The 26029-nt window shown below is 38.4% G+C and overlaps 1 protein-coding gene across 1 annotated transcript; it reads right to left on the reverse strand.

Annotated features, from left to right (window-relative positions):
* Positions 1 to 4643: 4643 nt before the first annotated feature.
* Nubpl (NUBP iron-sulfur cluster assembly factor, mitochondrial) lies at positions 4644 to 25569 on the reverse strand. The gene is made up of 10 exons (XM_089234187.1): positions 25346 to 25569; positions 20525 to 20627; positions 19679 to 19713; positions 15877 to 15967; positions 15676 to 15715; positions 9580 to 9670; positions 7106 to 7199; positions 6750 to 6956; positions 6428 to 6510; positions 4644 to 4858 (listed from the first exon to the last, which is right to left on the reverse strand). Exons 1-10 carry the CDS (start codon positions 25457 to 25459, stop codon positions 4796 to 4798), a joined length of 921 nt encoding a protein of 306 aa, XP_089090313.1. The 5' UTR covers positions 25460 to 25569; the 3' UTR covers positions 4644 to 4795.
* Between the last annotated feature and the right edge of the window lie 460 nt (positions 25570 to 26029).

The raw sequence follows: 26029 nt of genomic DNA on the forward strand, positions 1-26029 counted from the left end.
TTTTGCTTTTATCTTGTGTTATTTGCATTTATGTGCTACTAGATAGAGAGTTAATAACCACCAATGCTCGTTTTAATGACCAGCATCATTACACAGAAAAAGCTTGTTTTCACTATCAAATTAAAAACACTTGTCTGTATACGCTTAATGCGTATTGGACAGCATGCCATGGTCCTCAATCTAGATACTTAGAAAACTTATTTTCAAGAAACAGGTCACACACAGTCATGCAACAAATCCTAGATACCAGGTCAACATGGCGACTAAAAAATTGGTATTGGTGCCTAGAATCTTCTTTATGTAGTTACTAAATTGTAGGCCAAGAGCAGTACAAAATGTTTGGAATTCATAGACGTATATTTGTCAACACGAAAGACTGGAAAAAATCAAAACCATTATTTTAGACCTTTACCTTCGGGTAAAATATATATTTTGCTGTCTAAAAGAAATTATTCCGGTACCTACATTTTTTTGCAATTTGTCCAGTCCTGTTGCTATGTTCAAAAAGTTAGAGACATATTATGGAAGAATGAATACAGATAAAACCTGTTTATATCATAGCTGCCAAGTCTCCTAGATTTTGCTTGTGATTTAAAGAATTTACCCGAAAAAAGATTGTTTTGGAAAATCCATGAAATTGCATCAAATCATGAAAAATTTCATGCTTGGGGGAAAACACAAAATTCTGCCTTTCAATATCCAAAAGTGACACAATCGCACGTGTATCTGCTTTATCCCTGTTGAGTCTGTCTTGTTTCGAGAGGTAATTAAACCTACTGGTTGCACAATGTCATACTTTTGCAATGGGAAAAAGTCCCTAAAATTTCAATTTTACTAATGAAAAATCTCTACAATGTTTTAAAACATCCCTTTTATATTAATTTTTTGTACAGAAATTGGATCCACACGAAAGCTGATAGCTGTTTCCTTCAAAGTAAGTACCCTGTGCAATTATGGTTTTTTTTCCATTGTTTATACAAAAAGTAAATGCAGATTGCAACTTTTTTTTTTGACACGTCCTCCAGTGCCTTTGTCGCTTCTCACTACACCTTTTCGGAACCTGAGAATCTTTGCTCCTTGAGCGAATTCTTGATCCAAGGAATATGTCACATAGATAGGGGAAAAGCTAGTTGTGAAAGTGTCTGAATGTGATGTTTTGACAGGTGAGCTGGCACATTGTTGTTGGAAAACCCATGTCTTAGCCTTCCAAAGATCTGGTTGCTAGGATCCCGCCAAATCACATGGAAACGTTTAAGGACTCGTGGGTCTCTCCTACTGTCAAAATACCAGTTTCCCCAATCTGTGACATTTTGCTCAAGGAGGCAACAATTCTCAGGTTCGGAAGAGGTGAAGTGACAAGAAAAGGACTTGCAATCCGCATTTACATCTTTATATGAACAATGTTAAAAATGCATAATTGCACAGGATAGTTACTTCAAAGGAAACACAAAATAAGCATGTTCTATCTGTTATTTGTTTTCCATAATAAAATAAGTCTCTGAACTTTTTTAATGTTGTAGTATCTGACATCCAGTCAGGTGTCTCGCCATTACAACAGATTGTATCAAAAGGTCAAACGCACTACAGGTTAATTTTTTGCAAGAAAAGGATAGAGCTGAGTTTGAATCAAATGATCTTTATGAGTGATTATACCGGATAAAAAAAAATAACATTGGATGAATATACAGGGTCATTCCATAATTCCCCTTACTACATTTTACTGGTGAACCGTTGATGCTAGAGGCGTACTTCCAATCAGAAAAATTATCCAAATAAGGTAACATGTAGAACTCGGATATGTCATTCATGTTACAAGGGTTAGACTTATGAGCAGCAGTTGGTTGCATGGAACATAGCACTGCGACCAGAGGTGTATTGTACTATCCCGAAAAAAGTCTTTAATAGACTTGTACTATAACCTGAAGCAAAACCTGGGTTTGATCAAATGACAGCTCAAGTGCTCAAACCTGTGTGCAGAAAACATTTTATGTTCACAAAGAAAGTGAGTAGCTGTTTCTTCCTTATATAAACAACCTCTACAGGTTGAGAGAGTCACTACTAACTTCTCCACACCTTGTAAGAGTATATTGACCAGTAAGTAGACCAACAGCTCAGTGAATACCATTTTTACTGAGCTTCATCAGCTCCAGCCTGAAACTGAGGCAGTCACAATTTATCTTTTGCCTGTCGCTGACCATCAATGTTCAGTCAATCTTAGTACTGCTTTTTCCTGAATGAGTTGAAAACACACAGTATCACTCACTTCACTTCTGAAATATAGATGGCAACACTGAAACTACATACACACTCAAGACTGTTAGGTACACACACTTCCAGTACAACTCATTAGATAGTAAATCACCCATAGATGGTGATAGACCTGAGTTATACTCGGTTTGAAAGGAAGATACCCTGCAAAGCTTGACTGCTGCTGTTGGATAGATTACGGAGTGCAGTGTAACACTCCTAGACCACATAAGAAGTAATTTCAGACTTCTGAAGAGCCATCAGCCTCGAAGCAGAATGTGCCAAAATCTACGACGTACGTTGCAGAACAATTACTGCTACTGCAGAACAATTTTGAAGAATTTTAAGAAAAAGTGCAAAAAAAACTTTTATATGAATGGGGATTTTTACCGCAGAACATTTCCAGTCAACTGAGGGCTCGTCGCAGAGAACTGTGCTAAACATTCTGCTTTGGGGGCCATCAGACCAGCCCGACTGTCCGTACATATAAAAATACATCTACTAAAATAAATCTACAAATTCTACAATGCATGAGAATTACAAAGATTTCAGCCTGAATAACTGTCGTGTACCCTATATGTTGCAAGGGTTTGTATAGTTATTAAAATATGAAGAAATTTTTTGCAGAGTCCTGCCCTCAAGACTAACAATGGCTTGCGGAAGGCCTGGTAGGCTGAAGACACTTAACTTTTGAAGAAAATTAACTTTATATACAAACATCCTGTCTTCAAAAACCCAATTAGAAAGTTGTTGCCCTGTCTCTCCCGAGGAGGACAAAAAAATTTCCCACATTTCTATATGATATTCACTGAGGAAATTTGAAATCAAAAATCAGAAGGAAATTGGAAAGAACAGCAAAAACTAACAGACGACGTTCCTTTCTCCTCATTCATACTGCTCTTTAATCTGATTTTTTTTTACTTCAAATCTCAGCAAATATTGCAATTGGAATGTGATTTTTCTCTTTTTTTGGCCTCTCAGGAAAGATGGCAACAACTTTCTAATTGGGAGTTAGGAGACTGAGGGTTCGCATAAAAAGTTATTTTTTAATATTTCAATAACTATACAACCCCTTGCAACATGAACGACATACCTGAGTTCTGCACGTTATTTAGATACATTTTCTCATCTGAATTTTTTCTGACGAGGAGAAAGCTTTTTATCAGCAAATCTGGTTTATACAGTACACGTGATAGGATCAATGGTTCGTCAGTCAAATGTGGCAAGGGGAATTAACCATTTCATATACAAGGTTTTGGCAGGAAATTAGGATTATCTCTATTTGACGAATTTGCAATAAATCTCTAACTTTGTCCTAACCTGACCACACATTTGAAGAAGGGTTAAGGAAAAAGTATTAATAGATAAGGTAGATAAGACAGTTTTTCGCTCCTACATGTATAGAAAGATACATTATATGTCTGGAGAAAAGAATCAGAAGTGAAAGGAGGAAAAGAAAAAGCAAGGGTTTTTATAGTATAAAGCTTAGCCATGAAGAAGAGAAAGAAAATACAGAGAACTTATTTGAATTCATTCCAGTGGTGTTTAGAATGGCCATGATCGTAAAGAAGTTGAGTCATAATCCTGTATATGAAAACATGATTAATCTCATCAATTGCTATAACGAGCATCAACTGTATCTATCATTGCCAATATCTGAAATCTGGCTACTTTTTTGAAGTGAATGACCAAAGTAACCTATCTTATATTTTAAACTTCAGCTAACGTGAACATCACAAAAGCCTACAGTGAAAAGTTACACATTCGTTGCTATTCATAGTCTCGGTTCAGGCTTGTTCAATGGGCAAAACCATTCCGGAAAGGACAGAATGCGTTTCTGAAACTTCAAGCTAAATACTTTTGTCATTACAGTTTGGCCATAGTCCACAAACTTTTTGATCCCTCTTCATCGTTGCAGTTGCCAATCAAATTTCCAGAATTTTCCGATCTTTAATTCGCTGTTCATAGTCTCCCAAACTTTTTGTTCCATCGCCCCTTTCATCAGAAATTTTTTTCTCTCATCGCCCCCCAACTCACGTAAACCCATAGGATCCTATGTTAAATCAGTAGGTTCTATCGCCCCCTTGGACCATTCCATCATCCACCAGGGGGCGATATTGCTCACTTTGGGAAACACTGGTCTATATAGATAAAATTTTAATAAACTAAAATATTATTACATATCTGACTTCAAGCCAGGGCCGCAACTAGATTCTTGGTCACCCAGGACAAGCATGCATTTTGACCCCCCCCCCCCCGTAATATTGAAGAAGAGGTTTCAGAATGAAATTTGTGCCCCCTCTGGTTCGGGGCACAAGACCCTCCTGCTCTCCCCTAGTTGCAGCCCTGCTTCTAGCGCACTTTACCACACTGAATTATATGAAAATGAGCTTAAATTCAGAACAATTCTAATTTTATTCTGCTTTCAACAGGTATTCTAATCAGTATTGAAATGAAAAGTATGGCAACACGTTATGTCATCATATAAAAACTCTTCTCACTTCTTTGTCCAAGTTCTAGCACAAAATATATGATGATTCATCTCCTCTCACCTACTAGTTGCACCACATTTTTGCAAAACTTTCTCCGCGAGTGCTCTGTAAGCTTTGGCCTGAAATGATACACACGAAAATATCAAATTAGTTCAAGTATAAGGTGATCAAAACTTGGCGTCAGAGTTAAATGTGTTTTTTTTTTTTTTTTTTGTGGTCTAATGGCGCTTTTTTTCAAACTGATCACACACAGATCCTGCCATCAATGTCATGGAGAAGAAATTTTGACTTGTCAGACCAGACAACGTTCTTACATTTATCAAGTGTCCAATTTTGCCATTCTATAGCCCACAAAATCTGTTTTCCGCAGTGAAATCAAAGGGACTCTTGTTGGTCTCCGGCTATTAAAACTATTTTTTTTAAAAGATCCGTCTTGTAGAGGGGATATGCTTTGCTATGATCCCGAATTGTATTGCACTGTAATCTGTTGTGTTGTAGCTCTTCTGTTGCTGCACACAATGCGTCTCAGTCGACTGGCACCTCTTTTGTTCACGAGCAATTTCCACCCACTATTCTGCTGGAAGTTTTTTGACTTAGCTGCCATTCTTTGAAAACTCAAGGCATTGTTGTATAAGAAAAGCCAAGAAGGGGTTAGCGACTTTGGAGATGCTGGAACCGCCTGCAATCATGCCATGTTCAAAGTCACTCAAATCTCTTGTTTTCCCTATCAACAGAGAGAGGCAAATTGCAACATTAATATGGCGGAATCCTTTGGGCTTTTTTTTTTTTTTTTTTACGTATTTATCAAATTTACTGATTGATTTCATTTTCCTCAAATGGCCATGGAGCCCCTGGAAAGTGCACACAGAACACAGGTTGGGAACCGCTGCAGTAGTCTCAAAACCCTGAATCCCAAAAGTTACCATATAAGGGGGTCATTCAAGTATTTTGTCAGCATCGAGGGGGGAGGGGTTTTGGATTTGTTTACTTTTGACGACGAGGGGGGGGGGAAAGGTTTGAAGGTTACTTACGTCATCAACCACCCCTTTTTGAAGATATGAAATGAAATATTCTAAGCTGCTGACAAAATTTTGCTGGGAGGGGGTCAGTGTTTTGTCGACTTTTGCTGACAAGGGGGGGAGGGGGTCAAAAATGGCTGAAAATCTGCTTACGTAATACTTGAATGGCCCCTAATCTAACACACTGAAAATTTTCGGATTTCCTTTTTGAGAACCCTTTTTGTCCCTTTTTTTCCCCTCCAAGAACCCACATTTTTTTTTCTTTCCCAAGAATACTACTACATGGTACGTTCATATTCCACAGTAATCTCAGTTTGAAAGGCACTTAAGAAGCTCCCAGCCCTATAATGGTTAACTGGTGTAATAAAATATTAGACTCCCTTGAAGGGACGCAGACCATTTTAACTTTCGTGGGGGGAGTCGCTGAAAAAGAGAAGAAAATAACTGTTTCCTTGATATCTATGGCTGAGAAAAAAGCCATCTATATCTCTCTAAAGAGAAGAAAGTTTGTCAGTTTTCTCTGTATTGAACGTTTTTGATCATATTGCTTACGTAAAAACCATTGGAAAGGCAAATGATTACCACATGGATATTTCGGGACAACAAAAATAATACAACATCAGAAATTTGCCATCACAAAGATTATTATAGCAAATTTTATCAAGTTACCTCTGGGCTATCAGGATGAGATATCACTGGTGGCTGGCCTAAATCTGAACTCTCGCAAATCGACTGACTCAATGGAATATCGCCTGAAATTAGAAACATATAAGCAGATCATTGTTTTTTTAATAATAATACTGTTATCATTACAGGATACGTAATGAGTTCTTGTATAGCCATCGAGAAATAAATAATGCATTCTTATCAAGGTTCTTTCAAAAAGTAGGAAAGAATTATTCTCAGATTTTAAAATTGACCAATAAGCTTTATCACAATGAACAAAAGAGTCTGCCATTACAGTTGTTCTGACTAATAATTTGAAACTCACCAATAACATCCAGTTGAAGCTCTCCAGCTAGTTTTTCGGCACCACCAGTTCCAAAAATCGATGCTTTCTCCCCGCATTTGGGACACGTGAACACATTCATATTCTGGACGATGCCGAGTACTCTGACGTTCGTCTTCCGAAACATTTCCACTCCTCGCCTGACATCAAGTAATGCGATATCCTGCGGCGTTGTGACCACGACTGCTCCTTAAAATCAGAATGCAATGAATGAGCTGCAAAGAAAGGTGGATTTTCTTTTTCACAGATGAGCATTAAATTTAGGTTTTCAATTAACTGAACCATGAAATGATGAAACGGAAGAGGCAAATAATATGCATTTAACTATCAGAAATTACCTGATATTGGAATGCTCTGGCAGATCGAGAGCTGCGTGTCTCCTGTACCAGGTGGCATATCGATGAACAAATAATCTAGTTCGCCCCAGTTGACCTTAGACAGGGAGGAGGAAAAATTATATTTGGATATATTTTGCATATATTGTTCATATTAGATGTTTTTTAAATCTGAATTACACAGCTGCCAAGTTTCCCAAATTTTCCGGAAGGCTTCAAAATTTCTACTCCATCTCCTGGAATATCGAAAAATTCTCTCTCAAATGTGATTGCAAGAAATCCCCACTTTTAGAAAAAAAATTATTACAAGATGATGTCACATGCAAGAGGGGTAAACTTGTGTCCAGCTCATGGGACTTGACCTTTTCCCCAATATATATATATATATCACTGCCAAAGCCCAAAATTGGCAGTTCATGAAGTGGCCGGTGATCCCTGGCCAAAGTCTGATAAGAAAATACATGATTCTAGATCAGTGATTCCCAACGTGGGCATTAACGCCCCCCCCCCCCCCAGGGGGCGGTAGAAGCTATGAGTACAGCATAGGATTCTATGGGTTAAATTGCGTTGGGGGATGATGGGAGAAAAAAATTTCTGAAGAAGGGAGCGATGGGACAAAAAAGGTTGGGAAACTATGTTCTAGATCACCTGCAAGTTGCTGTATCTTTTTGTGATAATTATTAGTTATGGCAACCCATCAAACCACAGTCACGATGCTGTAATCTTTTTTTACTCCCCAAAATTTGGCAGAAAAAATGTTTTTAGAATTACTTTTATATTTTTTTTCTCTCGTCACATGGAGCTAATCCAATACAGCTGCTAAAAATATAGGCATGGATTTGGCTCCTACCAGACCGTCTTACATCAACACATCGAGCTTTGGCAGGGATCTTCGGCCACTTCGCAAAATGGCTGGCCAAAGTCTGAATCATTTCTGCAATTCAGACTTTGGCCAAAACTCTTGTCCAATTTGTGAAATGGCCACACTTCAGACTTCGACAGCAACGTATATATATATATATATTTACCATCATCTCCATAGCACATATAGAAATATTGCATGGGCTTGAGCCCTCCCAATATCCCAAGCCCTTCCAATTACTCTTTACATGCACAAAGTAAATTATTGCTACAAATCAAAGAGAAATAATTTTTTTTAGTGGGAGGAAAAGAAATTAGCAAAACAGCAAGTATCAATTCAGTTTTTTGGCTCTCAAATTGGCACAGTGACTTGTCTATTGGATAATCATGTGTCCCATTTCATAAAAGTGTGCCCTATTTCTTGAGCATGACAATATTGGTTTTCATTTGACTGTAGTCAGGGCCAGAAATAAAGGAGGGACAAGGAGTAGGAACAACTACCTTAGGCAGTAAATTCTTAGGGTGGAAACAAAAACTACTGTAAAAATCATCAAATTTCACAGGTGGAGAGAGAGAAAAATCATATTTTTGCCTCCCCCCCCCCCAGGAAAATCCTAGTTACAGCCCCTACAAGGGTGGGGCTGACAGCAGGGCTCTAAGACGATTCTCATCATTTTTTGTTTTCTCATGCTATAAATTCACTATAAAGGGACCTGTGAAAGTTTTGTCTGGAAGCCCCACAAAAGATCCCAGCCTGGGGGGCCCTGCTCCAGGATGTGGGGGCCATGTACAGCCCTAAGCGCAGTGACGGTACGTAATTTCACCTATTGTTGGACAATCATCTACTAATCATCATTGGTGATAACTAGCTAGCGAGATGTCACATTTTTCCAAACAGGAAAAAACCCCATACAATTTTACCTTCACTTATGACAAATCCCTACTTTGCATTCCAGTCTGTTTTATATTTATCTTTGTATGGTTTTGCAACAGAATACGAACCCAAACAAACATTCCCAAAATTTAGTCCCCCAAATTTAGTAGCTATAGAATTAAGCGATAATATTTTTCTTTCAACCCAGTCAAAATAATTATCACCAATGTCATCGTTCACAATCACAAAGACATTAACGATTATAGAATGCTGTTCGATAAAATATTTCTGGTTCTTGCGATACTACTGCACCTAGTAAACCGTTACAATGAGGAATTTCTCATAAACTGGTTGCATGCCGAGAAATGTGGTGTGTGTGCTCTATAAGATGTGTGTTATGTGTTCAAAGTGCTGCCATCTATCATCTAAACCAGAAGTAAAAATAATAGATGTATAGAACGGGTTCTCAAACTTTCTCCACTTGCTGCGCTCGTTTTCGCTATTAAATGCTTATTCAGGAGATCCACTGGCTCCCCCAAAGCTGTTTAACAAAGACTATTTTTTTGACAAACCTTTGTCAAGGTCAACAATCTGCGGCACCCCTGACAAAGGTTGGAGTCGCACTGTATAAGAACCCCTGGTATCGAATACAGGGATTATCACACCTTGCCATATTAGTGAAGAATAATAAAATGAATGCGAAGATACAGAGTAAAAGATAGCAAAAATCTTGGTATCATACCTGCCGAAGAAGTTTCTGTATAGCTGACATCACCATTAATCCTCTCCACACAACTGGAGACGTCTCGTCTATCAAAAAGCCCATGGACATGCTGAAATGTACCAAAGTGAACAAACATTCATTCACTTTTCTCCATATAACATACAGACATATGGACACAAAATAATTTTATTCATATTGTCATGCACTATACTAAAAAATACTAATAATTGCATTGCTTGGATTTCTAAAGGCAAGTCTGCATATGCTACTTGCTCGCTGTGACCGTGGAGTAATAAATAAATATGCTTGACTATTGCTTTTTTTTTTTTTTTCGCCAAGCCTATATACTAACCAGTTGCAATCGCCGTGCGACATCAAGTCTCTAGATGATCCCACTACTGGCGAGTTGTCCAAATTTTGATCTTTGCCTAGTGTGCATTGCTTTTCTCATAATGAAATATTTTGTGATAGCCATACACTGTAACATGAGAGGATAGACCCCCCCCCCCCAGTGGGAATCCCATATGGAGTCCATCTCATGATACATAATATTGCATGGAACAGTTAAGAACTTGCTATATTTCGTTATCTTGTGTTTATGTAAATTTGTTTTTAGGTTTTCCTGTAGTTAGATATGTTCATTTCGGAGATGCGATTTCCTTGATGATTGGTTCTGGCGATCCAGCTGGGGGCTGGACGTATGTACCGCATTTGAATTATGATCTCAAGCTCTCTTTCTACCAATCATTGTTTTCATTGCAATAACAAATTCAAGTGTCATTGTGAACTCTGCTCTTTCAATATCATACGAGATTTCAACGACATGATTTAACTGAATTGTCATTGTGCCTTTCAGTGATATTAATTTCATAGGACCTTGGCGGAGATGGTTGAACTAATATCATGATGGACGATGTGCGGGATCTTCACTCTAATTCCTGTTAATTGATGCTGCTTGTGGTAGCAATTCCAGTTCTCGATAGCTCAAGATGGCAAGGAGACGCCTACATGATCAACTGAAGCGATTCATCTTTCATTGATGTTGGGAACGTGTCTGAATAGACGCTGCAAGGCAGTATATGCATATTAAGGACTGCCTACATCTTTTCGAGCCATCAACACAATTAGATGTGTGGGAAGGTGGAAACAAGCCGTTTTAAACTCCCAGACTGTAGAGATAGCAAAATTTCTCGTTATTTGTGATATTATAATTTTTAAGTGCTGTGTTCTAAGAAATTCACAGTCGGAAATACTAGATTGTTGAAAGAAATTAATTATAGATAAACTGTTAGATTTATAATTTAATATTTTCATATCTATGTAAAATTGCCTGAAAGCACAATTTTAGATTGATCATTGCTAAATTTTGCATATATACCAAACGGGACCCGACTTGAACGATAGGCTACTTTAAAAGTTTGTCAGAGGTTGGCAAATGAGCGAAAAATGTCGGGCAACAATGGGTTTTTGGCTGACCTATAGCCAGAAATTTCGTTTTTGGGGGGGGGGGGACCATTTGGCTATCTTTTTCCCTTTCTCGCATTTTGGGGGGACTGGACCCCAAAGTACCTCCCTCGCTACGGCCTTGGTTTCTGGGGCTCAACAATCATTTTTGGAATGTTTATTTTGGTTACCGTGGTTCCCCAATTTGATCATTTTCTGCACACCGTGGTTCCCTAGAGATGTGTTTCAGACATGTATATGCCTTTATAATGGTTTATCACTTTCCCGCTCTGCCCAGTAATGAGACTTTTTGAATGGATGTCATAATCATCATCAGCATCACTTTGAGGGTCACGCAAAGTATGATCCCCATAGAAATCAGTGTTAAAATTGCTGATTTTACTGTAGAAATGCGAAAATTTAGTGGGGGTTTTCCGCCACATCAATAATTTAAAAAATTGAATTAAATTCTTGATTTCTGAAATATTGAGTTTGCTTAGAGATATATATATGAAGCCCAGCAAATTAAATATAAAATAATTAGCCGGACCTACTTTTGAGTTGGATATCCATACAATAACATTGATTTCAACCATTTATTTATATCTTCTCAAGCATGAAAATTAACGTCTCTGTATTGTCTTTTAATATTCGACTGCATAAATTCATATAGTTTAGAATGTTTTAAAATTAATTATGGGCCCGTAAAATACATCAACGAAATTCCACAGCTTCAATTAAACATTTTTTGAAGCAGAAACAGGCAGATGGATAACTTCAAGGGGATAAAAATCAAAATACCTAACGCCCATCAAAATGAAAAAAAAAATAACTATTCATTTCTACGTTTCTTTAATCTACACTCATGTCCATAAATTAAGGATAATGCCAGCTAAGGCAAATAAAGGTTCAGAAACAAAACAAACGTTACTTATTCATAAAGCCCATTTATTAAACAAAAACGATGGTGTATGTATGATACCATTCATAAAAACTACGATTTTTGCTCCCTGGAGCAATTGTAAAAAATATCTCCTTTACAAAAACTTACTATTACATGGTTGGTATGATGGTTAATACATTGTATGTCTCCCATGCAATGACATACAGTCTGTACAACGCCTAGGCATGCTGAGTATCAAATTATCGATCTGATCTTGGGGAAGATCGCTCCACTCAGCAAGCAATGCTCTCCGAAGTTCCGGTACACATGTAGGAGGTGGTTGACGGGCTGCAACTCGTCGGCCAAGCATGTCCCACACATGCTCTATCAGATTCAAGTCAGGTGAGAATGCTGGCCATTCCATACGGGTTATATCCTCAGATTCAAGGCATTCGTTTACGATGTTTGCTCGGTGAGGACGGGCGTTGTCATCCATAAACACAAATTCTGCGCCCATGGCACCCCTAAACAAACGTACATGTTGTTCCAGAATGATGTCCCGATAAATTTTGGCTTTCATGGTTCCGGTTTGAACATGCAGATCTGTTCTGGAACCCAGTATAATTCCACCCCAAACGAGCAATGCTGCACCACCGTAACGGTGTCGTTCAATGATGTTGTCTTGGTGGTAACGGGTACCTGGCGTTCTCCATATGAAAGTCCAACGTGAATCACACTGCAAGCTGACCCTGGACTCGTCGGAAAACATCACACAAGCCCACTGTGACGATGTCCACATTGCATGTTCTCTACTCCAGGCTAATCGCTGCCGACAGTGAGTTGCCGTGAGCGGAACACATCTGACAGGCCTGCGAGCATATAGACCAATATCTCCCAAACGTCTGTACACGGTTTGCCTTGAAACTGTGGTACCCGTGGCTGCAGATAGCTGACAAGACAGGTCGGATGCTGTGCTCCGTCTGCTTCTTTTGGCAGTTACTGCAAAATACCAGTCTTCATTCGGCGTTGTAACTCGGGGGCGACCTGTACTGTAACGTCTACTGACATTTCCGTTATCTTGGAATCGTTGCCAAAGCCTAGAGATGACACTTTGGGCAATTCCAAGTTCCTCGGATACTTCCATCTGAGTACGCCCACATTCCAGGCGGCCGATAATTCTACCATGTAAAAATCATCCACATGCGTCCTGTGTGTCATAACTATTCGCTTATGGCACTGAGCGCCTTTTGTGAACAATTTCACTTCTTTGCCACCATTCCTTGTATACCCCCCCCCCTCTTACACTCTCGTCATTGTGACGTACTATCGGCATCATGTGGTGGCTTCCTGAAATTTGCATATCATTCTTGCAGATGTGTGTGATAATTCTACAGGTGAAATTTTTACTTTAGATTTCGATTTCCGTGTGATTCTGAATTATCCTTAATTTATGGACATGAGTGTAGACTTGTCTTTTTCATCATTTGCACAGGAAGTCACCATATTGGTTAACTTGGACTCGGTTTGTATGTCCCTCAAAAAAAGAGGGAGATATCACGTGGTCCAAAAAGCCTCATGGAAGAAAACCCGGGTAGCGCCAGGTATTATAGCTAGTAATAAATATTCAGATGGAAAAATTTGAATGTGCGTTTTTTCCTTGATGTCATTTGTCTTTTCTTTCTTTCAAACCAAGCACGACCGTGGTCTATCGCTATGCGCAATTTACTACAGATTGAGTTGTGCCAGAAGTGTGAGTATGTGTACCTAATAGTCTCAGTGCATGTATAGTGTTGTGTATGGATTTTTTTTAGTGGTTTCATCTATATTACAAATTCTGGGTGTAGTGTGATGTTTGAATATTTGTACTGTTGTAGGCCTGTTGCTCTCGGTGGCGAGACTTTTTAACGAATGATCGACTCACATTCGCACCTTGAAGTTGAGAACCACAGAAAACCAACTTCAGCCAACCACTACTGTGGAAGCGGCGGTTAGGTTTGAATATGGATCCTAGCAATGTGAGTCCGTCACGATGACCACTCCACCACCAGAGCGGCATTGATGTAGTCTGCAAGAAATTTTCTTCAGGAAAAAAATTAATTTTTTGAATTTGGGTGCATCAGAATGGTGAAGTACAAATTGATGAAAATTTCATCAAACCACTCAAGGACAACTGAATGTAGAAAACAATTTATGTAGATGTAACAAGCCACTGACTACCCTGGCACATTGCTTGTCATCACATACTCACAAGCACAACAAGTTACAGTGTGCACACACACCCCTAAGAACAAAGCAAAGATAAGCTTAACACAAGCCGCCTGGCAGTCGAGTGGTTAGGGAGCTGGCCTCTCACTGTGCAGGTCTGGGTTCAAATCCCGGTTCAGGCATGGATGTTTACTAACACTAACAAATTCCCTGGACGGATCATGCTGATCCCTTGGGAATGCGTGAATATCACGTTATTATTATTTAAAAAAAACCAAGATACCCTCTAGATCACAGCTTCATTACATTCAGTCAAATCTCATTAAGATGAAGCCGAAGAAACACTAAAATTAGTATCAACTGAACAAAGGCAGTGATTCGATTATGTCCAGTGTGAAAAATATTTAATTTGTATTAAATGATTTCTACTGTTTTTCTATCCTTGCATCACACCCATCTGCAAAATTTACAGATCGGTCAGTTAATGTCTTAAGGAAGGAACAACTGAATCAGGATTATAATTCGTCGAGAAAATTAAAGAAATTATTGAAAACAAATCAAACTGCCAATAGGCAAAGTTGGGTTCCGATTATCATGTTTGTTTGTTTTTTTAATCCACTTTGTTAACTTGCTCTCGCAAGTCTCATTAGGCACATTCATGACCTCTAAATCTCTTTCTCTCTCTCCTAAGATAGATTTCATGCAAGAACAGAAACATGTAAAGCGAAGATTGGCAAACACTCGAATGAGATTCCCACTGGTTCACATTAATTATATGATTTCGAACCTTTCAGAAGGTGTGTCCAAAAAATTCATGATAGCAATTCACCGCTAGGAAAATTCACAGGCAACAATTAACTGATAAGAAAATTCACCAACAGAAAATTTACTGACAACAGTTTGACAAGCGTGAATGAAAATACGAATAAATGATCATTCAATTGCTCACTATAGGTTGCTCACTCAGTCACTTGCTTACTCACTACTAGGTCACTCATTTCATCACCAACTCACTAGATTGCTCATTCTGTCACACATTCAATCACCAGATCACACACTTATTCATTAGACCACTTATTCTGTTACTCCCTCACTCACTAGATCACATCAGTCTACCAGTGGGTTGCTCACTATGCCCCTAGATCACAGCTTCATTACTTTCAGTCGAACCTCGTGAAGATGAAGTCAAAGAAACACTAAAATCAGTATCAACTGAACAAAGGTAGTGATTTGATTGTGTCCAGTGCGAAAAATATTTAATTTGTATTAAATGGTTTCTAGTGTACTTTTCTACACTGATCAAGTCACCCATTCTCTGTCTCTAGGTCGATCTCACTCACCAACACTAACCACTCTTTCATTTAATAACTACTGTGTCATTTACTGACTCATTCACTCGGTCATTCCTCGCTCACTGACTCATATGAAGCTGTTGTCGGTGAATTGTTAGTCTGTGAAATTTTCATTGATGAATTGTTGTTCGGTGAATTTTCTGTAAACCTTCAGAAGGGAGGTTGATGCTCTTGGAGAAAGAGAATTCATATAAATATTAGTATTATTACATAAGCATGAATAATACGTACCATTTTATATCGTAGTTTTCAAGAGGCTTCATCATATTGTCTGCCAAAAAAAGTGTATATCTGATTAATAATACACATCAATCATCGGAAGCAAACAACTGTTCTTTCCAAAGGTCACTTTGTCCCAGTATTCATAAATATCTCCTGATTTGATGCGTTGTTTTTAAAATTTTCTTAAACAATATTGAAAAAATCACTTACTTTTAGTCAGCTCTGGTTGCCCATCAAGATTCATCAATTTCGGTAGTGACGGACCAAATACATCAGCGTCTAGAATTCCTACGCTCTTCCTCTGAAGGAAAATAAATTTTTTGCATCATTAAATTTTTGCGATAATTACAATAATATAAAGTTTTTCCCAAAATGATAGAGCGACCTGTATTTTTCAGTTTTTCCTACATATAAGTTTATCCTGATAAGAGCTGCTGTATAACACCCATACCTAGCTTGTATTAAATCTTTTTCAGAAAAAAAAATTTGTTGAAATTTCAAAGGATAAAAAAAATTATTGAATATTCTCTCTCTTAAATAGTGTCCCAAAATGGTAGAACCACTTAGGTTTATCACTCCGTTGTGCAAATTTCATCCCATTTGTGTAGTGACTCTTTGCTGCTAGATTAGAGTGGAATTAAAAAAAGCAGTTTTATTGTATCGGAAACTGAGTAGTTTTCTGTCTCATATTCAATTTCAGGTTTTTTTATAATGGGTAGAGGAAATTCTTCAGCAGCTCAAGATCGAAACAAAACTGATGAATTACATCGGAATAAGCAGTTGTTTCGAGCCACTGCAAAGTCAATTTGCCGATCCTAAGCACTTTTTTCTAATTATTTGAAATTAAAGGGACTGTATGGCACCAGAAAGACTAAAAGGTTGTCCTCCTGTGTTGACAAAATACCAGAAAAGTGTGATTCTATGCAGAATAAGTAACACGGCCATAAGTTTAGGATAATAGTATATTTTCCTGTAAAGCGAATGTATCTAAATCTACAGTTCATCACATTCTTTAGTGTTGTAAATGCATCTGCCATCGCAAAATGCTTACTCATAATGCATTTAGCAACAAGAAAAAGCTACAGGAATCAGCATAATGATGCAGATTCTTAACACCTCTCTGTTCTCTGACATTTTTGCTTATCCGACGTTCTGCTGGCCTGTTTATGTCAGATAAGCGAGACTACTGTAATTCCATTTTTTGAATCTCAAAATAGCTCCGCAGCTCAATTTCAACAGGAAAATGCATTCCCCCCCCCCCCCTTCACAATGTAAATTTGACCTGGGAATAGTTCCTTGTGAATGGGGTTCCAGTGATGGATTGACCCGCACATGTTCTCCAGACCTCAAGGCAGGCATCTTCAACCCCTTGCTTGGAAGCACTCAGAGTGCTTGATGCTAGGGTTCGATTTTGTGCTCGCGAGCACTTGATCAACGTTCCAATTGAGCACTTTGTACTGATTGCATTCAAGGACTGAAATCTCATCCTGATTGCATGCATTGGTATGTCAAACTTACCGTAAAGGTGCTCTTCTTTTAATGATGGGGTACAGTCAGTGCTCGTGACCAGAAAAAAATTTGAAGATCTCTGTTCTAAGGTGTCTAAGTCTGCTGTGAAGGATAAAGCTCAGCAAGATGTCAATTCCTGCTCTGAAAAACATTAGACCCTTTGCATTCTGTGGTCATCAACCAAATCAAAGAGACAGCCAATTGGATTGCTCACCACTCCTTGTTCAAAGACGTAAAGGTACAACTCACAGGACATCAACAATTCAATATCAACAACAATCAATCGGAACAAGCAGTGATTGACAGGCTGAAAAACATAAGTAAATGCTGCAATCATTGATCGGTCAGCTGTTGAAAAGTGTTGGACCTCTAACAAGAAACAGATTAGTATCCAGTTATGCAACTTGGACACTTCCTGATGATGCCAATCACTGGTGTTGGGGAAGCATCAAGAAAAATAAACTCACACACATGTCCAGAAAACTTCTCTTCCAAGCTTCAATTACGTGACAGTGGCTGCAAAAACATTAAAAATTACATTCACTAATTCGATAAAAATTCTTCAAAGCATGAGGACAAACTAAAAGTGATAAAAAAAAAGTGGAGATTTTTCACATTAATGAAAGTAGAATTATAGAGATTCGTTCCCTTTAAAAAGATGTGATATCTGGCAATACGTCGCCAATCACCACAAAGTTAATAATTATTGCCAAACAGTGGTGTAAAAATGACCAGTCATAACTACACTCAAATATGAAATTGTGCCAAAAAACTGACAGACTCAGTGAACAGTATGGTCATCCAGGACATGGCCTATCTTGCTGATTGGACTGCGGAGAAGCCCAATTGGCACTGGGTGCTTAATGTATATTGTCTTTTCCTAGCTAAAACGAAACTTGTTTCTTTTTGTAATTTGGTGCAATGGAAACATTTTACTCTCAGCATGTGAGTCATTTTGGGGGAAAGAAACACAAGCAACAGATTTTCCAAGTAAATTCTTTGGGAACATATTTTTTCCCCAAACATGTCACCGTTTCTGTTGTAAGCCTGTGTCAGGAAAGTTTCTGACAAGGACGAACCAGGTATTGAACTTGTGGTGTCTCTAAAAATCCTTTCGTACTTTGGGCAAGTATCTTATCGACCTGGGCCACCACGCTCCCAGAGTATATAGAGTAGAAATTCAAACAACTTGGTAGCTTTTCTAGAGGAGCACCTTTTTTTCCAAGATGCCCCAAGTAAGAATCTGGTAAAATCCTGATGCCCCCCCACAAAAGACACACTTGCGGGGGATATGTGGAACAAGATGATCAAAAATTGTAAAAAAGTTAAAATATTGAAAAAATTCTTTAAATGGTGTTTCAATCTACTTCTGTGAATTTGAAATTCTTTTTGAAGGTTAAAAACTTCATCAGAGAGATTATCTTTATGCTCTTCTGAAACCTTAAAATAGCCTGTGTAATCCCCCCCAAAAAAAATTGGAAGGAAGGAAGCCCGAAACTTGGAAAGCCCCATAACCTGCGTCAGATATATGGTGAAAAAAAGGTGTGTGTATGTGTGTGCATGCCCAGTGTCGAAACTTTTACATGCTTCGGGCAATAGATTTGTTCAGCCCTAGTGAGGAATCTGAGCAAGCTATATACAAAAATTTTTCCCACACCCGAATTGTTAAACTACCATTTAACTGACCATGTGGTGTGAAAGGGTGCATTAACATGCTGCAATAGTCCAACACTGTCAGCCACTGTTGTGGTCGACCAACATTGTCAGCCGCTGTGGTGGTTGAGTGATCAAAGTGACTGCCTCGCATCGCGAGGACCCGGGTTCGAACCCCACAGCTGCCACAGTGGTGGAACGGCTGAAGTTGGTTTTCAATGACTCCCAACTTTGAAGCGCGAATGCGAGAAGATCTGCCTGTTAAAAAGTCTTGCCATAGAGAGCAACAGACCTACAAACAGTACAAATATTCAATCACTACACTTCACTTCTGAAATATACATGGCAGCACTGAAAAATCAGACTCAACACTAGATACACATTCAGACTGTTAGGTACATCCCAGCATAACTCACTAGGTAGTAAATTGCCAATGGCGATAGACCTGAGAAGTGCTCAGTTTGAAAGAAAGAAACAAATTCAACACTGCGATTCTCTGAAACAGTTTAACACACAAATTGTCAAGAATGTCCATACAATTTTCACATTTGTCACAGAGGCATGGGAACCACTACTCAACATGATTGCAGGTGCAGATCCAGTGAGGGCAATCGCTCCCCCCCCCCCCCCAAAAGAACCTTATACTGATAATATGGGAAAATGAATCTGTCATGTATTTTATGGTTAAGTAGTGACCATCAATAAACCATAAGTCAGCCCCCCCCCCAACATACCCTGGATCCATGCCTGTATAATTGTTTCTTTTTTGCATATTCCTATAATAAAATTCCTACAATACTTTTTTTCCAACTTAAATTAGAGTTTTATTGATCAAAATATCAACACTTACCGTCATAATAAGGCTGACAGCAATAGCGAGATTCACTGAAAATAAGAAAAATATATATGTATATATATATATATATATATATACAAGCAATCTGTCATAAAATGTTTATGTCGACAACATATAGTTGTTAACATTGTTGACATTAGCTAGTCTCAATTTAGCGTCTGACTTAATCAGACATTATCACACGATTCTGTCCGCTGAACAACCTGTAGGTGAAAAGAAGTGTCTGGCTAGTTGCGACACAGACCGCAGGTTAACAAGATGTTAAGTTACAATCAACTTCATGACAAAAAGGCTCGAACACCTGCCACTTTGGATTCTTTAATATCAGCATCATGTGTTGATCCAGACTACTCAGAACCCCCGCTCCCCCACAATGTGATCAACAGACTGCTCCCTGCTCCAGACAGACTGCCTCCCTGAAATGAAAGTGGTCCCCCCTGCCGGCGGCCTCTACGAATAGTCGAACCATACCTTTTCCAGTTGCCTACATTCCCATCTCCTTTTAGGGAATCATCAATATGATCTGCCTCTTCCCTGGGGGTGTTGCGATCTGCACTTTGGGAACAACTTCATTAGGGTAACAGACACGAAGAAAAAAAACTCTTTTCAGGCAGTCGTATCTAAGGGGCAACAAAAATTAGTTGCCTCAAATTGCAAAATTTCTACTGAAGACACCAGCTATACATCAAAACTTAGGATGGATCTCAATCATTTTATTTGTCATTCCCGTTGGTTATAGTATCTGACAAAAATGATTCAACTCTGTGCTTTGAGGAGAATCGCACATGTGAAAATTTTACTTATCAAAAAGAGTTATTTGAGCATGATTATACTACAGACCTGCTATAGTCGATTTCCCAACTCCACCCTTTGCGGACGAGACCAATATAACATCTTTCACGCCAGCTATCGGAAGATTCTGTTGGATATTTCTCCCTTTGTTCTGGAAAACAAAAGCACATATTTGAATATAAATTAATTAATTGAAAAAAAATCTATCAACTATAATGATGCATCATTTAAAATAGTGTTCGGAACTGGTCAGTTATACAAGCTGACCATTAGCATGCTTTTTCAAATTGATGCGCTTTTGATTCGCACACATTCGTATTTATAATTGTAATGAGGTGACTTCATTTAAACTGCGAAAACACTCCAAAATAAAGCTTGGCTCTTTTTGTCATCACCTGATGGTCGCCCAGAAAACTGATGAGTATTGTGCACCCATGCTGAGTTGGTCTCTGGCTGCGTCATGAAATGTCACGCGACGGGCGATTCCATTTATCTTCTTTTTGATAAAAAGGTCACAGGAAAAAGGTTGGTATTTTCAGTCGGTGTCATTTGCAGTATTTTAGTGAGTTTTTTCCCCTCGTTTCCCCTCCTTGGAAAATGAACCCTTACTTCGCTCGTCACGGTCAGAGGCCAAGTCAGTATGGGCATACAATACCCTGTGTGTGAAGAAAGCTTTATCGCACATCCCTGGGTCACCTTAGCGTTTCCCAACGAAAACAAGCCTCAGTGTTCTGAGAACAGTGATTTTTGTAAAACTGATGGAAGGACAGGCTCATAGGTAGCAGAGATGTCGCTGTACTCTAATTTACCACGACCCAGGGTATTCAAAAAATCGGGGTCCCTTTTGATTGAAAGTGGTTCCCTCTCGAAAAAAATTATCTTGAAAAAAGTACGGTTGCGGATAAGACCAATATAACGCCTTTCAAGCCAGCAGATATTATGTTGGATATTTCTCCTTTTGTGTAGCACATATAACAAATCTAAACCAAATATACAATTGATCTCGCTTATAAGGTTCCCATTTGGAATGTTTTTCCACTTAATATGGCGACTTATTTTCATGTTCCCAACTCTAAGTAATTTGCATTAAGATTTTCTGTTTCAAGTGTTTTCCTACTTACAATGTTTTTATCCCAGTTTTTGAAAAACATTAGAAGCGGGATCCACTGTAATTAAAAATTTGAGGCACACATTTATATATTTACTAATAAATCAATCTATAAATTCCCTTCTGATCAATTTTCCATTTCACTAAAAAAAATCTTAGCTCTCAATAATATCTTCCGATTAAATTTAAAGCAAATGAAATTCTTTCTTTCTCTCTCAGTGGGCACTCTCAAACACTTATCTTCCGATTCCCTATTCGTATAAATCCTTGCAAAGCGATTTCCTGGTTGAATGATTTTATTTTTTTCCTCCCTGATGGTCCACCACTCTGTCTGTCACCATTTAACTGCCAAATATTTTCACACCTGAATATGGGAGCTACGTCAGCAGAGGCGGATTTAACTGCGGCTGCACAGGGCACACTGACTTCTGAAGGGCCCTGAAAATACAAAAACTTCACACTTTTTCTCTAATTTAAGGGGCCTAATATTTTCTTTTGTGCACGGGACCTCGACCAACTTTAATAAGCCATTGTATGTCAGATTTTTATTAGTGAAAGTTAAGCGTGTTGTGTGAGAATTGGATTAGATCCATGTGACGAGAGAAATTTGAGAGAATTTTTTATTTTAACCATATAGTTTTATCAAATTTTGAAGGGAGGAAAATTATTACAGCATCGTGACTACAATATGATGGGTTGCTATAGCTAACATGGACATAATTATCACAAAAAATTGACCCCAAATCATGCCTTTTCTTTTCTGACTTTCCAGGAATTTCAGCCCACTTTGTGAGCTGGCTGGCCAAAGCCTAAAATTCGAACATTGGCCGGGTCAATATTCAATGAAATATACCAATTTGCAAACTGGCCAATTTCGGGCTTTGCCAATAAAATTTACATGGTTCATATGTTATTTAGTAGTTATAGTTTTGAAACTTCTTTGAAGGACCAGCTCTGTAAGCACTGAGTGGCGTGGTGGTAAGATGCTCTTTTACCACAGTGAAGGTTACTGTCACAGTACCAGGTTCAAACCAGAGGGAGGATGTAGATAAGCAATTTCCCTAACGAACTTGAGGCGACCACCATGAATAGCGCCTTCATTTCCCACCCATTTAATGGAAGCGAATTGCAATATAACGATATGGCCACAGTTGGTTTCTCAGCCACTTCGTTGGGCATTTTGCCTGTTGTGGCATTGTATTTGTGCATGGTGTAGTAGCTCTGTAAGAGACTCGTTTCTCTGCAGATACAATTATTCTGGTTGTAATTTCATCGTGTATGTTTGCTCGCCACCTATTTGAGGTCACCTCGCCAACTCCCAGGGTATATTACGTAAAGCAAAGTGAACATTAATTAGTGAAATTTCTGAAACTACAATAAAAAATCAGCTTCTAATCACTTATCAGAAAATGTCGTCGCTGCTTTAGAAGACTGGCCTTATCAAATTTGAGGTCATTGTGCAATAATTTATTGTTATATCAACAGTAGTATGAAACTACATACAGTAAAACTTTGATTAACCATCACCGTCCGGACAGGGGCAGTAACGGATAACATAAATCTCTTTCATATATATGTACAGTAACTTGATTTCACTGCATACTTGGGACGAAAATTACTTTTTTAGTCCTAGATATAAGTGGCGAAATCAAAACACAGCTTAAAAATACAGAGTAGTAGCACTATTAAAACGTTATGCCAAAAAAGTTAATCAGGGCATGATGAAACGAAACATTTATTCCAACACACAGGTTACTATATTGCGACTGAGACCAGTATGTAATAATAACGAACCCATCGCTAACCAGTCGACACAATAACGACTGGTTAGTGATGGGTTTGGGGAGTGCCAGATCATGCTCAAATCTTCTACATCGATAAATAGTCACTTCCGCCATCATACAGTACAGTCACTTCCAGATTTATACCGTAGGGCAGGGGTTCTCAAACTGTACACCTACAACCTTTGTTGAGCGCAGCGCCCCTGACAAAGGTTTTGTGAAAATATCCTTTGTTTAACAGCTCTGAAGAGCCGGTGAAACTCGTGGATAAGTATTCAATAGGGAAATAGGGTGCCGCGAGTAGAAAAAGTTTAAGAACCCCTGCCGTAGGGTGTAAAAGTAATCCGTGGACAATTTTAAAGATGTGTGTTTATTTCTTGTTACTCAGCAGTTTGTTTTAGATGATGATGGATAACAGAAACTGATGGTTAAATGATACAGACAGTTAATCAAAGTTTTACTTTTGTACTTGAAAAAATACAATCCCCACCCCCAAGTGGCCACAAAAAAACTAACTAATGCTAATGAAATTCGAGATATATATGTGTTTCAGAGCACGTGCTCAAGAATGAGATGAGAAACAAAAACCCATCTCTCGCAGTTACACCTACAGCAAAAGCAACAAAATTTCGAAAAATTCAAACAGCAACACTCAGTTTTACACATTTTTAAAAATAATGACCACATTAAAAAAAACACGAATACTGTTAAAAACAATACCTGCAGCACTATAAATGCACAGGACACCGACATAGAAAAGAGTTGATATGTTAACCACTTGGTTGGGCATCTTAAGCTCTGTTTACATAAGGTTTAAAACCAGCTTCAAGAATTTTCACCAATGCCTGCTCTTCATTTCCTTCCTTATGAAGGGAAAAAAGTCATCAAGCGGGTGCTAGAACTCCCAATGCTACCGCAATATTTGCACATGTGAACAGGGCTTTTGTCAGATCTACGGAAAGACCCCCGGCGGATCGCCTGCGCACTGAACCCTTGATGAGATCTTCTTTCTTTGCCTGCATTCTGCACCAGTGTATATGATGATAGTTACCATTTCATTCAGTTACCATCATTCATGGTTTTTTAATGCCCTAATTATTCCTCTGAAATGCATAAAAGTGAGTGTAGCTATTTGAATTTCTCGAAATGTTTTTGCTGTGAACGTAACCGCAAGAGATGGGTTTTTGTTTCTTATCTCATTCCTGACTACACATGCTCTGAAACACCTATATCTTGAGTTTCATTCACATTAATTGATTTTTGCGGCCACTACGGGACTAGTTCTGCAAGCTTTTTTCATGAACACTCTGTGCACAAAAAGGTTTCGTAGAGGTTCGCAGTTGGATCTTTCATAGATCGCAAGGTCTCAACTTCAGCGATTACAAAATTTTAGAGATGCATTTTCCATTGGCAACCTTTGAAATGTCTAAATTTCGCATTCGATCGGGGTTTCATGGAATACTGTGGCTCTGTTTTCATTTCGTTGTACACTCAAACCCAGATTTAACCCCACCATTTATCTCACAGAACTTCGGCACTGTAAAGAGTTTGGCATTATATCAAATCACAGTCTAATACGTGTAAAGTGTAGAAATGGAAGACTTGATCACTGAAAATTTCTGGCGATGAGCGGGTTTGGCAAAACATAATGGAGGATGTCATAACGGGGGGTTAACTATTAATTTTTAATCCAAAAATTTATTTCAATTGTTCTCAACTAATGGATGTCGGAATACACACATGGCTTAGAATTTGACATGTGGGGGGAAAGGGACAGCTACTGGAACTAGTGCCAAAGATGTTCGGTTATTCAGTGTTGTTTAAATTAGAGGCTTGGCCAAATGCCCCACTTGCAAAACAGCCCCTTGTCAAAGCCACATTTCTTCAAATGCCTAAGCACATATATATAAACAATCAAATTTGACATAATAATATATATATAGGCTGTGTATTCAATGGAACCATCTAAATATACTCAACTGTAGTATTTGCAGTACCATTGTTCCTACTCATTGAATGATTATTACGGGTCCTTAACAAATTAATATAGACCTTTCCGGCGAGATATGGTGGCCTCTTACACCATACATTCATTTTTATAAGTGTAATACCGAAACTTAAAATTTTTTAAACCATTTTGTATAGAATTTTAGATCCAATGGGAGGCAGTGCCCTCTGATAGCCGAAACTATAAACAATGTCTAAAATTTTCTTCTTCTTCTTCTTCTTCAATTATACAGGGCTTTATGCCTTCGGGCCATCCCCTGTTAGAGAAAGAAACTTCCACAAGAGCATAGAATATGTTATAAAAATGTACTAACGAAAGAGCTTTCAACAATCACAGAACACATAGAAATTTCAGCAATTTCCATTCTTCCTTCTTCTTCAGAAGGGTATGAAAAAAAGAAAAAAAAAAAAAAAAAAAAAAAACACAAACCAGACGAAACAAACGCAGATGGAGATGTTATATGAGATGGAGAAGAAGTCTTCAGGCTTAGGGGACGATGCTAAGCCGCTTTAAAATGATATGATGACATGGAGTCCCTGGATGAGTGTGTGGTAACAAAAAATGAAACCAAACAACCAAGGTAGAAAAGGACAAAAAACCAAACGAGAGAAAGAAAGAGGGGGAGAGAAAAAAACAAGAAATAAAAACTCAAGAAA

The sequence above is a fragment of the Pholcus phalangioides genome, unplaced genomic scaffold (assembly GCF_987345545.1).
Source record: "Pholcus phalangioides strain wild (caught in Gottingen) unplaced genomic scaffold, Ppha-v1.0 ptg000008l_1, whole genome shotgun sequence".
NCBI classification, from domain to species: domain Eukaryota; kingdom Metazoa; phylum Arthropoda; class Arachnida; order Araneae; family Pholcidae; genus Pholcus; species Pholcus phalangioides.

Coding starts and splice junctions, on each gene's coding strand:
- Nubpl (XM_089234187.1), bottom strand. CDS start 25,459: ATGAATGTATGGTGTAAGAGGCCACCATATCTCGCCGGAAAGGTCTAT. Junction 9,671..15,675: donor GAAAACTACGATATAAAATG/GTACGTATTATT, acceptor GGTACATTTCAG/CATGTCCATGGGCTTTTTGA. Junction 7,200..9,579: donor TACAGAAACTTCTTCGGCAG/GTATGATACCAA, acceptor TCCCTGTCTAAG/GTCAACTGGGGCGAACTAGA.